We start from the raw sequence: 16,382 nt of genomic DNA, 5'->3' as shown, positions 1-16,382 counted from the left end.
CACTGTCAGGGGCTTGAAGGGCTGCTGATCAATACTGATAGCTAATTAGCTAACGATTGGTCCCGGAGCTCAGATCTCTCACTTTGTTTCCTGTAATCTGTCAAATGACGCAGGGCTCCAACTACTAAATCATTTACTTTCTGTTTAAAGGAATAGTTTGACATCTTGAAATATGCTTATTTTTGCTTTCCTGCTGAGGTAACTGCATGAAGCATTTTTTACAATTAGGTTCTTGTACTGATTAAATAAACGACATTTGATATTGTCGTACATCGGGACGTTTGGCCTGTTGGATATTTTGGATCATCGTAAAGATGCTGGAACTGCAAGGAGGATAGAGCTTCATATTTACCAGACAGACATGACAGGGGTATGAAACCGCTCGGGTTTTTATCGTATTAATAAATGAATTTAGTCTATAAAGTGACATCTGATGGTCATTACAAAAAACAGCTGTAAAAAGTTTTCATGTAAATGATACAAAACAGTGAATTGGAGGGAAATGCTCATATTTGTGTCTGTAATGATTGTAATGATTGATTTTATGCTAATTGATTAATGAACTAATTTAACTATAAAGCTGTAAAAAGTTAAGCAGGACTCATCCTTTAATGTTTGTATCCAAAGAATGATAAATAAAGTAGTTAGTCACTGTTCTGACATGCTGACAGGGGCCTGATACGTAGGTGAAGATGGCGGTTACCTGCCAAAGAAACGGACAAACTTTCTCAACAAGCGTTTCCTGTCCGCTGGTCGTTTCCCTCCCTGGTCTTTTCAGCTCGTCTTTCATCCATGCAAGGCGCAGAAGTCGAAGTCGGCGAAGGCCTCCTGCTGCTCCGCGGAGAGGCTGAAGGGTTTGCAGGGGGGGGACAGGATCGGCTGGAGCCGAGTGAACTCGCTGTCGAAGTTGCTGACATCCACGGGCTCTCTGATCGACGGCAGGAAGGGCGGCGTCACCTTCTTGGCCAGCAGAGCTTCCCAGTCGATGGTCTACGGGAGCCACAGTGTTTATCGCAGTGTCCATGGGTTTTTTTTTGGCAGGTTAAATCAATGACTAATCAAAACAAATCAATATCTCACTGGGCTGAATCAGTAGTGGTGGACAAGGGTTTTAACGATCTAACCTTCACAGGGGGTTAAATGTTTGACGACTGATGATTTACCTCAAAGAATTTCTCTCCTTTGACCTCGTTGGCGTCTCTCTCTCCGGCTCCGAGCCTCTTCAGAGGATTCTTCTTCAGCAGCTGCAGATGGATCATGAAGGTTAGTTAATTATTGACAAATACTGCACATTAATAAATATATATATAATCAGATCTTAGTTAATAAATAAATATAAATAAAGTTAATAAATAAAACCAGTTATAATTCTTCTGCAGTGTATCTGTTAGATCAAACATCTTTAAGCTTGTTGAAGCTGAACCTTTTCAACCATCAGTATTATTTCATATTTATATATATGTATTATTGTATCAGAGGTCAGAGGTCGTTACCTTCTGGATGATGGCGACGGCGTCAGGAGGAAGAGAGGCGGGATACTGCACGTCATCGTTGACGATGCTGTCGAACACCTCCTCCTCATCCTCACCAGGGAACGGAGACTAGCGGGAGGGAAGACAGACGCCAATCGTTTATCATCACGCAAACATTCAAAGCTTCGAATATGAACAGAAAACGAATCAGAAATACTGATGAAAGAAAAACAAACCTCTCCCACGAGCATCTCGTAGATGAGGACGCCCATCCCCCACCAGTCCACCGCTCGGGTGTAGTTGTCGTCTGTCAGGACCTCAGGGGCCAGAAACTCGGGAGTCCCACAGAAAGTCGAGGTCCGGTCTCCGTGACCCATCCCTGCCAGAACAATGACAACGCTGTTAGACGTGCCGTGACGGAGGAGTCATCACAGGAACTGGAGTGAAGACGAAACCGGGGTTTAGAGCTTGAGTATAGTTTTGGTTCTGTAATAGTCCGGCCGGTTGGACAAGGAGCCACCGAGTGACAGAAAAATAAATGTACAACATGGAGATAATGACTTTTTCTTTGAGGCTCCGTGTTGATAAATCATGTCAGCGTCATGTTTGGTGTTTGCCTCGCTCCTCATTCTTCACTGTTCTAACAAGCCTTCATTTTTATGTTTGTATTAAGTCTGTGTTTTTCTATTTCATTTTCCTCTATAAAATTTGCCCTTGAGTGGTGGAACTGGAAATTTCAGGTACATTTGAAAAGAAGAGGATGATTTCCTGTGACCCCTCGACATAAAACAACCGGCCCTGGTGACTTGATCCGCTGTATTTGGAGGAGAGAGCGGAAGAGTGCGGTGTGATAAATCAAATTACCTTCTTTACAAAGTCCAAAGTCTGTGATTTTCACAAACCCGTCTGTATCCATCAGCAGGTTGTCCAGCTTCAGATCTCTGTGTAAAACACAAAGCGTGCGCTCTGAGACCGGAAGCTTCGCTACGTCTGCAGCTACATGACACAGTGACTTACACCGCTCTCACTTACCGATAGATGATTTTATTCAGATGCAGGAACTCTAAACCCAGCAGGACGCACGCTGAATAAAACCTGCACACAACAACAACAACAACAGGTTTTAGATTGTAGGACTCGCAGAGCCACTTAAATACCTGCGGAAAGAAGAAAACAAAGGTCGTTTATAGAGTGTGACCTTATGATCTTACAGGATAAACACGCGAAAGTACAGACATACTGTCCACTAACAGTGAAACATGCGGACCTGGTCTGGGCCTCTGTGAAGACGTTGTTGTGGATGTGGATCATGAGGTCGCCGCCTGGTAAATACTCCATGACGAAGCAGACGTGGTCGCCGGTCTGGAAACAGCCGTGGAGGTTGACCAGGAACGGGTGTCTGGACGCGTTGATCATCTCAAAGATCCTCTTCTCACTCATGAGACTGTAGATTAACACAAGTTACTCTGTGTTTTATATATTTCACAGACAGACAGAAGTGATTTATATCAAACACTGTTTTGTAATTTGGGTAAAACCTATAAATAAATGCATGTTTGACGACCGCTTTTCGTCTTGGTTTCCCGGTTACCAGAGGTCAGTCGCTCTGGTTACCTGTTTGCAGGTTTTGTAATTTGGATGAACTGACCCTTTAAAGCTTTCCCTGTCCTTTCACACACCTGTCCACTTCATCACGAGTCACGATGTCTCTTTTCTTCAAGGCCTTGATGGCGTACAGTTTCCCCGTCTTCTTAAACTCCGCCAGCAGAACCTGGGCAGAAAACATTCACGACCGACTGAGGACAAACACGAGAAGGAGTCTGGATCAAGCTCAATGAAAAACTTTTTAACTGTTACCTTCCCAAAGTGTCCTCTGCCCAGAACTGAAATATACTTGAAATCCTCCATGTGCATCCTTAGAGAAAACGAGAAGAAAACAGGAAGTAAAGACGCTTCATTGTTAACTTTTACAGTATATGAGATAATGTCTATGTGTGTGTATGTGTGTGTGTGTGTGTGTGTGTGTGTGTGTGTGTCTGTGTGTGTGTGTGTGTGTGTTTACTTTAGAGCAGATACAGGCTGATCTTCACTTCCCTCTGTATTGTTTATGGACGACTGCGAACAGACACAAAGTTTAATCATTTCACACCTTTTAATGATTATATTATATTTCTTTTCTAACCCACACAAGAGGCTGAATTTGCATGTAGTTAAATGTAGTTCCTGTATACGTCATTAATGTAATCTAGCGGATGATGAGAAGCTCTATATGGTTTGTGTTTTGTGTTTTAGCATCTCAAGTAGAATAACTCTCATTTTCAACTTTTAAACTGTAACATTATAAAATGTAAGTATCACAAATATGACGTTCTTAAAGACACAAGAGTAAAAACCTACAGGAAACATTTATGGGTAACACTTTATTTTAATTCTTCTATTTAATGTTTATAAACTGGTAAAAAATAAAATGGTTTAAAACACACTAAAATATGTAAACAGGTGTTTATTAATGTGTTTGTTAACATAAGTGGATTATTATTTGGATAATTATTGAGAAATTAATGAATAAACAATAAACACTTAAAATATCCTTATATCTACTTACAGCTACAAAAGTGTGTTTTAAATCATTTATTAAATGTGTGTATGCTGCTCATCTTAAAGAATAGTGTTACCCACCTACGCTTTTAGCCATGCTAGCAGAGACATTAGCATTTAGCTCCTGGTGCAGCCTCACAGAGCTGCTGGTTTACACTGGTTATAATCAAAGAATTTAGGCTTTTGCTTCCGTTTCACTGTTTAAAAGTCACTTTGGATAAAAGTGTAAAAGTAAAGAGAAAATTAAATCTACTGAAATATCTTTAATATCAGGTTTATTAATCATCATTTACCAGTTTTTCTTGCAGTGCAGGTACAGATGAGGTTTTGTGTTCTGTGGTGATGATGGTGGGGCTGTTGCCTCCCTGGTTGATGCTGGTGGGGGACGGCTGATCCTCAGTGATGCTGAGTCTGATTACAGGAGCTTCACTGCAGAGACACAAAGACCAGTGGCGGAGTATGAAGTATTCAGATTCTTCACTTAGGTAAAAGTTACTGTACTATCAGTATAAGAAATACTTTAATACAGGTAAAAGTGTGTCGGGCTTTTCCAAAAGTTCAAAAGATTTCAGACTCAGTTATTTAAATTAAATCATGTTTAGTGTTTAGAGGAGAAATGTCTTATTGGTGGAAATGCTGACAATTGATAGACATTTGAAATGTTGCTTTAACTGTTTTTTGTGTAAAAAAAACCAAATAAGTTGGAAACAACTAGTTTAATATTTAACAATTATTTGTATTTTACAATTACGGGGGAATGTTGTGTGTCTGTAAATAACACTGTAAACAGCACGGCCCTCTGGTGTGATTTGACGCTCTATAAATAAAAATGATTATGTCTGACCCTGGCAGTGGAGTGGTGATTTGAGGCTCCTTCTCAGTGGGACGTGGGCTGTTGTCGGCCACCAGGTCGGGGGTCGTACAGAGGGACGAGCTGAACGTGGTGAAGGAGCTGTAGCGAGGGAGGATGCTCATCATCAGGTGACCCCACGTGGCAAAATTCATGTTCATCTGGGCGGCTCTGAGGAAGTTCTTACCTGTAAAATACATTTTTTTAAAAAATCACACATAAACAAAATTAGAAATAAGAATTGAAATAGTGACATGTTTTCGAGATACGCTGCAGAGACAGAAACACAAATGAGATTCTGCAGGTTGCTCATCTGTACCTCTCTCTTTAGTGAAAATACATCGCTGACGTCTCAGTCTCGGCTGCCGCTCGACAACAGCGTCAATGAATCGAAGCTGTAAAAAACCACAACAGCAGATTTTTGTCCTTGTGTTTATGGTCAGATTAACAATTACTGAGAATTTTATATTTAAAATGTATTAAAGGTTCCACGTGTATGAAGGTGTGATTCAAAAATACCAGTAGAAACAGAGTCATAAAAGAACATTTGAATGTGACACTGACTGAAACATTAAAGATTATATGAAAGAAAGAGAAACAAAAGTAGGTTTTGTTATATTTCAATATCATTTATCCAAATAGCTTCTGGTCAATATGACAAGTAGAGGATATGAAACAATAGCTGAAGATTAGATAACCCTTCATGGCATGACAGCAAGTCCTGTGGTGTGACTAATAAGTTATTCCTCATTACAGAAGCCTGACCAGACTTTAGAGGACGTCTGCTACACCAGACCAGGCAGGTTCGCTGTGTGCACCTGGGCGTGGAGGAGGCCCTGAGGCTCCAGGCTGAACCCCTGGTTGTGGTTAGGGTTGTCCATCGTCTCCTCCAGGCGCAGGAACTTGACGGCACACATCGCCCGCCGGTCCCGCCAGAAGACACACACCTCCAGCTCTCGAGACTAAAGAGGAAAGTTGGACATCAGGCAGCACGCCGTTAGCGAACACAGACAGTAACGGACAAACGTGACTCAACCTGTGCTTGTGAAGTGGACATTTCGTTTGTCGTTTTGAAGGTCATGTTCAGACAAACAACAATTCATATAAACTCAATAAATACAGCTCACTTCTTAAGAGTGATGCGTATCTTGCATCTTTTCTTCGGTATGAACAAACTCTCTGTTTTATTGGCGCTCAGGATCGTCTCCGTCTTGAGGTTCCCATGATCAAAACAAAGCTCGATGTGAATAAGTGAAATCACTGAAATCAGACTTTTACTTCCCTCTCTGTAAACTTCCAGTTCAGCTGCTGCTCTGACAACAGAATGAGTCAGATCCTGAGTTGGATGTTTATCTGCAGGTATGAGGGAGACACCTGCTGGTCTGACATGGAACTACAACAACAACAATAACAAACAACAAGGGTACATAGGACTATTAAACAGTAGCTGCTTCAGATGACTGGCTAGGAGGGCACAACACGCCGCACAGCAGCTCCCTCTAGTGGTGGAAGAAGTACTCAGATCTTTTACTGAAGCAAAAGTACTATTAACACCACATTGTAAAAAAGAGAGACTCCATTACAAGTAAAAGTTCTGTATTGACAATGTTATTTAAATGTAAAAATGTACTTGTTTGCAGCTCATTTTAAATGTATTTTATATAGAACTGCATTTTTATCTTGGATTTAAACTTTTCCTGATCAATCAGATGATTGTTTTTATTTGTAAAAATTCAGATAATAGTGAGAAATGTCGTAACAATTACTCAGAGCCCAAAGTGACGACCTCCCCTTGTCAAACCAATAGTCCAAACCTCAAAATTATTCAAATCAAGAGAAGGAAAAGCAGCAAATTCTCATTATTGAAAAGCTGCAGCTCTGACTGGAAACACTGGTGGGTAGTTTAATATATAAGAAATAAAGAAATTATCTTTCATGAGCTCTGTTTATGTTTTGTATGTAATTTGCAAAGAAACTACAGTAGTAACTACAGCAGTTAAGTAAGTGTCCTTCTGAAACAAGGAGTAAAAGTATTTCAAATGTGTACTGTGGTACTAGTTTGTTGTCAGCTGGATTACACTAAAACTACTGAACCGATTTGCATCAAACTGGGTGGAGGGAGGAGGCGTGTCACTCTCCTTAACATTGCCAGAGACGACATTTCAGACGAGGTAATATTTGAATCTTGACGTAAAAAATCAAAGGGTTTTTACCATCCAGAGTTTTACATCCTGACTGCATTAAAGCATTATATTCTGTATATTCTGTATATAAATATGATCTTAATGTAGTAACTCCTAAAGGTAGAACTACTTTTAACTACTTTATATGTAAAATGTTCAAATATAAGTGCAGTAACTAGTAACTCTAATAACTGTAGAGCAAACAGTGCGGAGTAAAAAAAGAAAAAAGTGAGGTGAAAGTATAAAGTAACAAACTGGAAACTGGAAACTGGAAATACTCAAGTAAAGTTCCTCAAAGTGATTTTTGCGCTAACATTAATACATTTTTGTTTTCTTTCAAAGGGCAAAAAAAAAAGGAAAAACTAATGACTCTATTGTCTCTTTTACTCTCCGAGCAGAAACCACCTTGTTAGAGCAAGGCCTGGTCTTTAACTGTGACTCTTGTCCATGTGTTTCCAGTTCCTGTCTGTCCTGCACGGTGCCCTTGTATAATCCATAAGGTCCTGGGGTTGTTGTATTATGTGTGTCAGCAGTGTTACTACAGCCTATAAGCTGCTGATGCTGTTTGAATCTGCACCAATGTCACAGAGGCAGAGCCCTGTACATTCATCATACAAGGAGAACATACTGCCCTCCATCTTGTTTTCTTTAACCTGCCAGGACTGCCATATGGGAAGGGAACAGTAAATGGATGGAGCCTTGTCTCTGTTATTCCACTCATTTCAGGTTGAAACAGGATGAGCGCGAGGGAGGCGAATGCACAGGAAAAACGGCTCGAACGTGGGCGGCGTGGATCAGAATGATCACGAGAAATGACTCACGAATACTGGAAGCGGGCCTGCGGTGAAGGGTGTTTAAATGATGGGAAATCAGATGAGGAATCTGTGGTGGAACTATTGTTTTTCACTTTCCACATCACAAACATGCAACATGAGCAAAACAACTGGTTCAAACGTGTCGATCGGCAACAATTAAAAGATGATTTTTCAGACATTTTTCATTCATTAACTCGGGTTTTTGTAGAAAGCAGGCTCACTTTAACGTTAGATTCATCTCAGCTTACATGAAGTGCTCCAGTCACGTCCATGTGATTGACTTGTAATTAAGAAACTCTGCCTCTTTCATGTGAATGCATTTATAGCAGGATTGGGAAAACTGCCTTACCTGCCACTTTGACTGTGGCTTAGATAGAAGCAAATAGTCAGACTTCATCGGCTGTACAAAGCAGTTTAGTTGTAGACTATACTGGGGATATCCAATGAATTCTGGGTAAATTGTGTAACAGTAAAAAAAAAATCTAAATTAAGACTGGACCGCCACTACAGACCAGTCTGAGATGTCTCTGTGAAACTGGCCCCCAGAGCTAACTGACTGGCTGTACTGCATCCCCAGGTGACCCAGCCGGAGCCAGATCACGTAGCACCTGGCGTGCGATGAAAGCCTGACTGCGCTACAACAGAAACACCCTCGTCAACTCCAGTTACAGAGTCGTTTGTCAATAAAACAAAAAAAAAAATATGACATGTAACTGAATAAGGTCCGTTTACAATAAGTTCACGTGTTTCAAATCCATCTCAGCGTCTTTTTCTTCGTGACACCTGAGGAAGACTGTGAGTCACAATCCACTGTCCGGAGCCGCTCGATCTAGGGGGCCGCCCCGGGCGTTCCCCACAACAGTGCAAGCTGGCAGAAATGCAACCCACACGGACCGATGGCCCGACCGTTCGCTTTTATTGATCAGCCTCATCTTTTTGCCTCGCCTGCCAAGCTCATTACACATGCACTGTTGTTCCACATCCTGATTGCTGAGTCTCGGAGACGCCAGAGCCGAGCTCCCTCCTCCAGTCTGTCTCGTGAGTAGCTGTTTAGTTATCCAGCTCGTTCAGTGCCTTCTGTCTGTGGTTAGTTTAGTTAGTTTTTCACATCCTGGTAGCAGATGCTCTTGTTTTCTGGTGTCAGAAATTATGTGTTTGTTGAAAGTTCTGAAAAGTTAATAAGTGGACCTCTAAGCTTAGACTGTTTTGTTATGAATCCTGTTCCCAAAGGTCAAGAATAAAGCTTCAGATAGATAGATAAATAGATAGATACTTGGGATGAACTGTGCACATTAAGGCCTGAAACCAATTTACATTTATAATGATAATAATAATAATAATAATAACAACTTTAGCACTATATAACACTTTTCTTTTAGGAAGTAACAAAGACCTTTACAAGAAAAGTAAAACCTGATGAAATTAACTAGTAACTATAGCAGTTAAGTAAAAGTATTAAGTCTCAGAAAATGGAAATACTGAAGTACAAATACCCCAAACATCTGCCTAAGTATTGTCTCTTTATCTGTTTGTTGTCAGCAGGATTACAGTAAAAGTACCAGTGTGCAGCATGTGACCGCGTGTCTGTGACCGGACTCACCCGCTCCAGCTGGATGCAGAACGTCTGATCCCAGCTCAGTCTGCTGACGGCTGCCCACCGTGTCCGGCCGACCAGTCTGCCGTCCAGCCGGAGCGCCGCACCGACCTCTGCTGCGAGACAGAAAGTGATAAAAACTCGACACTTTAATGACTTTACGATCCGTTTTCATGGTAATACACCTTACTAAGACCATCAGCTAAATATAAACCATCATCATTTTAATGGGAGCCGGTTCCGAGGAAGTTCATTCTTGTTTATCATTTGTCTTTGTTCAGGTTTAAGGAAATAGCCAGTAAATGTCATGCCATTTAGCAAATGACTTTTGACATGACATAGTCTCCTTCTAATATCCTTAGCAGAGGACGTAATGTAATAAAATGCAATAAGCACATGGACAGTGATATTAGATTAACCTTTATATGAGTATTTCATACTTTACAACAATTTAATTTTTGTAAGTAACAACTGTAAACGAATCAACAAAATAACATGCAACTGAGCAGTCAGAGTGAAGACCATAAGATGCGACTGAGAGCTCTGGGATCAGCCTTGAGTTAAACGTATTTCATCACACTTTTATTCACAAGGTCAGAAACTTTCACACTCGTCTAAACCTGCTTGTAATTTGTTGTATATATATATATATATGTTTATACATCATGACCCTACAACTGTTTGCATTTTAGTACGTTACTACTTTATTAATTGTTCTGTTTTTTTGTCACACTTTATTTTATGCGCCAAATAATTTATATTCATGTATTTATTAGAAAACATACCGCTCCATATTTGTTGTATTGTATGGTTTCAGATTTTTTGCATGTTCAGTTCCACTGCTGTGCGCTGACAGAAACACTCATGCTAGCAATTAATTGGAATTAATTAACTGGAAATGTACTAATTGGAACAAATTGTCTATTTTCTTCAATTCTAAAATACATAATTCTTTCTAGCATGCTGCGGAAGAAATGATTCAGAAAAGACAGACCTGTAAGATAGTGAAGTGTTGCATATGTTCTGCAGGAATTTATTTGTACTTAAATGATCAATATTTCAGTATCTTCATTAGGAAACGCAGCTGAGAAACAAGCTGAACTGTTGTGGGCAAAGCAGTAAAATGTGAAACCAAAACTACAAAAACCAAAAACGACATGCTTTGAAAACTACAAACGTCCACTTACCAGAAGGTCCGTCCGTCCGGGGAGCAGCAGGTGAACCGTCCTCAGTGGGACTGGCAACGTTTTCCTGCTCTGGGTTTGTCTGAGGTTTCAGTAAATCCTCACATCCAAGAAGCCTGACTTCAAGTTTGCCTTTAAAAAAAAGAAAAAAGAAAATTTATTTTTTCCACAGAATTTACGACAAGAACATCGACTAGATTAAATAAATGTTGCGATCAAGTGTAAAAGTAACTGCCCACAAATTGGCAGTGATTTTGTGCTCTGTTCTTACTAAATACTTCAACCCGTAATGTAATAGGTCAACCGAGCGTGTTTCTAGTTCTGAGTAATGAATCTCAGTCGAGACAGCTGACCAAAGTGAATGCAGCATTTCAAAATAAAACCTTTCATTTGTCGGCATGAATAAATCTCTCTGAGTCAAGCCTTTAATCAGAGCTGCACACTGAGCGTTCACCTCAATTTCTTCACTTCACTGTAGCATCAACAGTGTTTTCACCCGCCCTGACACTCGTGCTCAGTACTCGCTGCCAACAGAGCAACTCCAGGATTTGTCTCCTCATTACATCATCAAAAGGCCTTTTTTTTTTTTTGTGTGTGTGTGTGTGTCTTTTTCCGCCTCATGCGGAGAGAGACTGGCTTACAACCGAACTGTCCAAAACCAACAGATTACATGCCCTGATTATCCACTGCCAGAGGTCAGCGTATGGTAGATCATGTTTAAACACTGGGCGTCCATGATACCAATGACAACATCTGCATATTAGATAGAAAATGAACAAAAAATAACATTATGCTAGTGTTTTAGAAAATTACAGAACCAGATAAAGTGGTTTTAATAAATCCATATTTTCTTAATTTTTCCTGCAAATTTTCTTTGAAGTTTTCCCAGGACGAACAATTTTATTTGGTACTAATTATATGGAAAATGGAGACACTATTCAATTAGCACACTCCCAATTAATCAATTCCAATTAACTGAAGGCCAACAGGCAAAAAGTTGACACAATGACAATGACACTCATTTGCATAATAAAGCAGAAATGCATAAAGAAATGTAAAAAGAAAATACAGAAATAAGTAAGATAGCAGGAAATAATTAGAGGGGAAATGCAAAGGAGAAATTGTAAATGGATAGATAAATAAATAATAAATAAGTAAATAAAAAATTTAAACAGGAATTTAAATGGGAAAGTAAATAAATACAGAAGCAAATTAAAACAGTAATATAAGTTTACGTCACATTCTATTACTTAATTAATGTCTGTATTTATCTTTAATATTATTTTTTGGTGAATTTAATGGCATATCAATCTATTTATTGAGTCATTAACTAATTAATAGATTTTTGTTAACATGTTAATTTGAAATCTGCCTTCAGCAAAACATACAATGCAGCATAGATAGAGAATGAAGTTTCTATTATAAATTAATAATGAATTAATATTTATTTGGGTTTAAATGGAGCTGTTTTTTTTCCAGGAAATTTCTAATTCCTGTGTAATTAGTACCACACTGCACAGTTCTTTCCAGGAAAGTATCAAGGAGATAAAATGAAGCGTTACACTGTGCAGAATCCCTGACCTAAATATTTCAAACCGGCTGAATATGAGAGACAACCTGAATATATTTGAGTATTAGTGTCGCCCTCTTTCTCATACAGACACACGTGTTTAAACATTTAAGTGTCTGAAAATTATTCGTGTAGAAAAATTCATTTCTACACACGTATAAAAACACTTCCAGCCGAGTCTGTGTCAATACCAGTTAAGGAGGCCGGTCTGATAGAGAAGATGGACGTGGAGGTGGACAGGGGACATCCAGGTCCAGAGTTTTGGGGAGACGGGGTTCCCTCTGAAGGGTCGACCCCCCCTGCAGGCTGCTGTAGAGGCTCCTGGTTCTTTTCCTTCAGGCATCTCTCAAGGGCCAGCCGCAGAAGATCCAGCTTCTGGGAGGATTCCTGCACCCGGGACTGAGCCTGACGGGAAGATAAACACTGTGCTGTTATATTTGGTCTTTGGTATTTTGGGATACGGTTTGAGCCACTCCACTTTGTTTTCCAAACTTTAGGCTTTAACTAGGATTGTTCTTCGCTTTTATTTTTGTGCTTTTATTAATTATGAAATTTTATCTAATGACCAAAACTAAACAGGATCGAAAACCCAACATGAATATTGCATATTTTATGTTTTCATTTTAACACTTAAAGGCCTACCATTATTGTTTTGTTGGATGTATATTACTGTCTTTCTTTCATTTCTATGTGACATAAAAATCAGATGGTAACTCTTGAAACCTGCTGGAGTTGTTTAATCTATCCCAGTGAATGTCTTCAATCATTTTTGCCAAATTTAAACTACATTAATACGTAAAAATGATGCTTAAAAAATAACAAACACCTAAAGCAAGTGCAGAGAGAGCCTGCAAAATGACTTTCATATTCTGCAAACCAACAGGATGCACTGAAGAATAACCAGCAGTAATACTGTGTTAAGTTTACATGACATGATTTGTAAGGGGCAAAGACAGATTGCTGACCATGAGTCTGGTTTCATTGGAGGGTTTTAATTAACTAAAGGCTGTTTCAAAGGCTTTTCCACCCTGACAATAATTCATTTATTATGAAAAATCCTAAATACGTCAAATGTTTTGAGAAGGAAATGAGCCACATTTAAAATACTGAGTATCAGGTGGACATCTTTCTCTATAGCTCAATACAGGTCAGTGGTGAAATGAGATGGAGTTACAATTTTCCAAATTCCAAATGGTGACAGTAATTAACCATACTTTTACGCACCTGCACTTAAAAAGAGCAAGTTAACTTTAGTTGCCACATTTAAGTTGGAACAGCCTCATAAAATGAAGTAAACACTAATAAATTGTTAAGTAAATTTAACAAGTGGATATAAAGTCAACATAACTTAAAACTAATAGTTATATTTACTTAGTTTTGACAACACAATCGGTTTCCTAGGTCTTTTTAAAGTAAGATGAAATCGTCATATTTTCTGTTTCCCCATGTTAAGATTGCACATTCTAGTTCGCTGAAGTCGAGCTACTTTAAAACAAAATGAGTCAAGAGTCCTACTTCAGCCAGTGCCTTCTGGTCCAGCGATGAGATCCCTTCCAGCTGCTTCACCACATCTTTGGCCAGCACCGATGCATCTGTCTCTCTCTGCATGAAGTGCTGCAGCTCTGCGAAATGAGCCTCCGCGGGACCGACGGCGACCGGAGAGATCCCTGAGAGGAAAAGAGGAAGAGTTAGAGAGAGAGAGAGAGAGAAGGAATTCATTTCAGATGAGCGACACATCTTCATAGATTCCTCACTGAAACTCTTTTTATTCCTGCAATCAATACTTATAAAGCTCTGTTCTCTAAAACGTCTCATTGCTCCAGGCAAAGCTCTTACCATGACATATTTTGTGTTTGTGGCATTTAGCTGACACTTATCTGAAATGTATGAAGGCTCGAAAAGGCTGAAAGAATACACACTTTTTCTCTTGCTGTTTGGGGCTTTGGTGATATTAACTTATGAATGTGTAGTTTTAATATTTTTATCCGTGTCATCATTTAATTTTCAGAGGAGCTTGAATGATTCCCTCAAAGACAGAACTGCAGGGGAATCTGCATCAAACGACATTTTCTGAAAAGTAAATCTGGTTATTTGGTTTGTGTATCTTGTATGTTTGCATGGGAAATAGGGGGAATTATTAATTTTGTGCCTAATTTCTAAATATTTTTGATCAAGTCCTGCATATGCTTATAGGGTGTGAAACGTTACAACCATGCCGCACTGTGTGGGGGAAAAAATAGCAGTTATTTCATCTCTACGTAACGATGATGAAAACTGTGCACAAAGCAGCAAGAGCGTTTTTACATTTAGCTGATACCTGGATGAACAGTGAAGTAAACTGCCTTCCATGGTTCACAACATGTTAAGGAATCAATGAGAGGAAAGGAGGTCAAGAGTCAGGGACAGGAAACACAAGCCGAGGAAACAAGGTGTAGAGTTACTTGTCTCGTATTTCATACTCTTATTTTCAGGCCTGGAATCATTTATTAAAGCGGGCACACATCCCCAGTTTAGAATTAAACGTCACATTCACTCTCTGTCTCTATTAATGCTGCCAGAGTGGTTTCATTTTCTGGATTATACAAATAACAACCACAAAGATGACAGTTGGCAGGAAGCACGGCTCAACCAATATGGGTCTTGATACCAGCACTGATATTTCTGAGCTGAAGTGAACTGAAATGTCTGTTACTAAGTGTCTCTGAACTTGACCTTTTTTCAACAAAAAAAACCAAAAAACAAAAAAATGCTCTACTTGTTCACAGGAAATGCTTCTGAAACATCATCATCATCAAAGTTTAACTGCAACTAAAATAGAGCACTTTTGCAGATGGCTACAGCATTTCAAATTAAAGCTCTGGCTTACATTAGTGCCTTTAATTAAACTGAATCATTCATTAAACATTAAATCTTCAAATCACATATCTGGATTAACATCAGCAGGAAAGAAACAAGATAAAGACTGAAAATGTTCGCAAAGGAAACAGAAGCCAATCTTAGGGGAGAAACAAGTTTTTTTTTCCTGCAACATAGCAAAAACATATATAAATATATAAATAACCATGTAGTATCATACATGTAGAATTTCCAGGAAGCAACAGAAGCGGTTATCAATATCAGTGACTCAGTGATTCCTCTGCCAGATTCTGAGGCAATTTCCAGCCACTACATTTCTAGCAGTTCAATAACCGATTAGAGCTGTGAAGGTTAAAATGACTTCTGTTCTGGCCCCAAAATGGTATTTAATTTGTATTATTCTACCATGTTGTTATCTATTATGTTTTCACTTCTTGTTTCTGACAGATTCCTGGTTTATTGAGTCATTCTCTATACTCTATACTTAGAAAATCTGACTGTAAACAACAAGACATACACAGTATCAAGGTTGTGTTCAATTGTTGCAGTTGCTACTGGTGACAGACAGAATTTCATTGCTGTAATAGATAATTTCATGCCACTTATTGACACATTAGATGAAGCTCAGAGGCTGGTCATTCTCCTAATCTTACACAGGGAAAGTACATTTCTAAAATATAAATAAATTCTGACAATTTCTATTTATAACCACACACATCCAGTGCATCATTGTAAGTAAGTCATGGCGTAGGACTCTGACCTCTATGAGTGGAGCTGTTATGGTTGCCACCATCATCACTGCCAATACCGCCACCACCGCCGCCGGTGCTGCTGCCAGCCTGGGTGACTTTGATAATCTGCAGTCGGATCAGCTCGATCTTGGAGCGGCTATCCTGCAGCATCTGTTGAGCTGTGGACAACATCTGATCCTGGATAACGACATCACATCAAGAGACAACAAGGCTCACTTCATCACCATGCTTTTTTTTTTTTTTTTTTTTAGCACATTTGAGCACATTCACAAACAAAAAAAAACACTGACTGAATACAGGCTTAGTTGACCATAACAAGTGCCAGAACATGAGGAGATCACCTGTGACGGCGCTGCACGCATGACTCGTTTCCTTACGGGAGAAAAACAAGTGCCAAAGAAGACGTGGACTAAGTGAGAACAGCATGTTCATTTCAGCTGGAAGCAGTATGACTTTGCGCTTCACTAACCTCAGAGTGATGCTCTCGCTCCTTGCTGAATAAGGACTA

General features: G+C 39.4%; 1 protein-coding gene across 1 annotated transcript; it reads right to left on the bottom strand.

Annotated features, from left to right (window-relative positions):
* Positions 1 to 750: 750 nt before the first annotated feature.
* Positions 751 to 16,045, bottom strand: LOC111238530 (serine/threonine-protein kinase N2-like). Its single transcript, XM_022768097.1, has 19 exons — positions 15,883 to 16,045; positions 13,782 to 13,933; positions 12,458 to 12,671; positions 10,700 to 10,828; positions 9,519 to 9,628; positions 5,739 to 5,882; positions 5,240 to 5,315; positions 4,915 to 5,107; positions 4,364 to 4,499; positions 3,535 to 3,587; positions 3,330 to 3,387; positions 3,152 to 3,243; positions 2,740 to 2,916; positions 2,505 to 2,567; positions 2,337 to 2,413; positions 1,709 to 1,851; positions 1,494 to 1,601; positions 1,164 to 1,244; positions 751 to 990 (listed from the first exon to the last, which is right to left on the bottom strand). Exons 1-19 carry the CDS (start codon positions 16,043 to 16,045, stop codon positions 787 to 789), a joined length of 2,373 nt encoding a protein of 790 aa, XP_022623818.1. The 3' UTR covers positions 751 to 786.
* Between the last annotated feature and the right edge of the window lie 337 nt (positions 16,046 to 16,382).

Source organism: Seriola dumerili, unplaced genomic scaffold (assembly GCF_002260705.1).
Source record: "Seriola dumerili isolate Sdu_G_001 unplaced genomic scaffold, Sdu_1.0 BDQW01001417.1, whole genome shotgun sequence".
NCBI classification, from domain to species: Eukaryota; Metazoa; Chordata; class Actinopteri; order Carangiformes; family Carangidae; genus Seriola; species Seriola dumerili.
This window is presented reverse-complemented; position numbering and strand designations above follow the sequence as displayed.

Excerpts from the sequence above, each read along its gene's own strand:
- LOC111238530 (XM_022768097.1), bottom strand. The coding sequence starts at position 16,045 with ATGTTGTCCACAGCTCAACAGATGCTGCAGGATAGCCGCTCCAAGATC. Across the intron at positions 10,829-12,457 it reads CAGACCGGCCTCCTTAACTG|GCAAACTTGAAGTCAGGCTT; the intron begins GTATTGACACAG and ends TTTTTTTTAAAG. Across the intron at positions 2,568-2,739 it reads TTCACAGAGGCCCAGACCAG|GTTTTATTCAGCGTGCGTCC; the intron begins GTCCGCATGTTT and ends TGTTGTGTGCAG.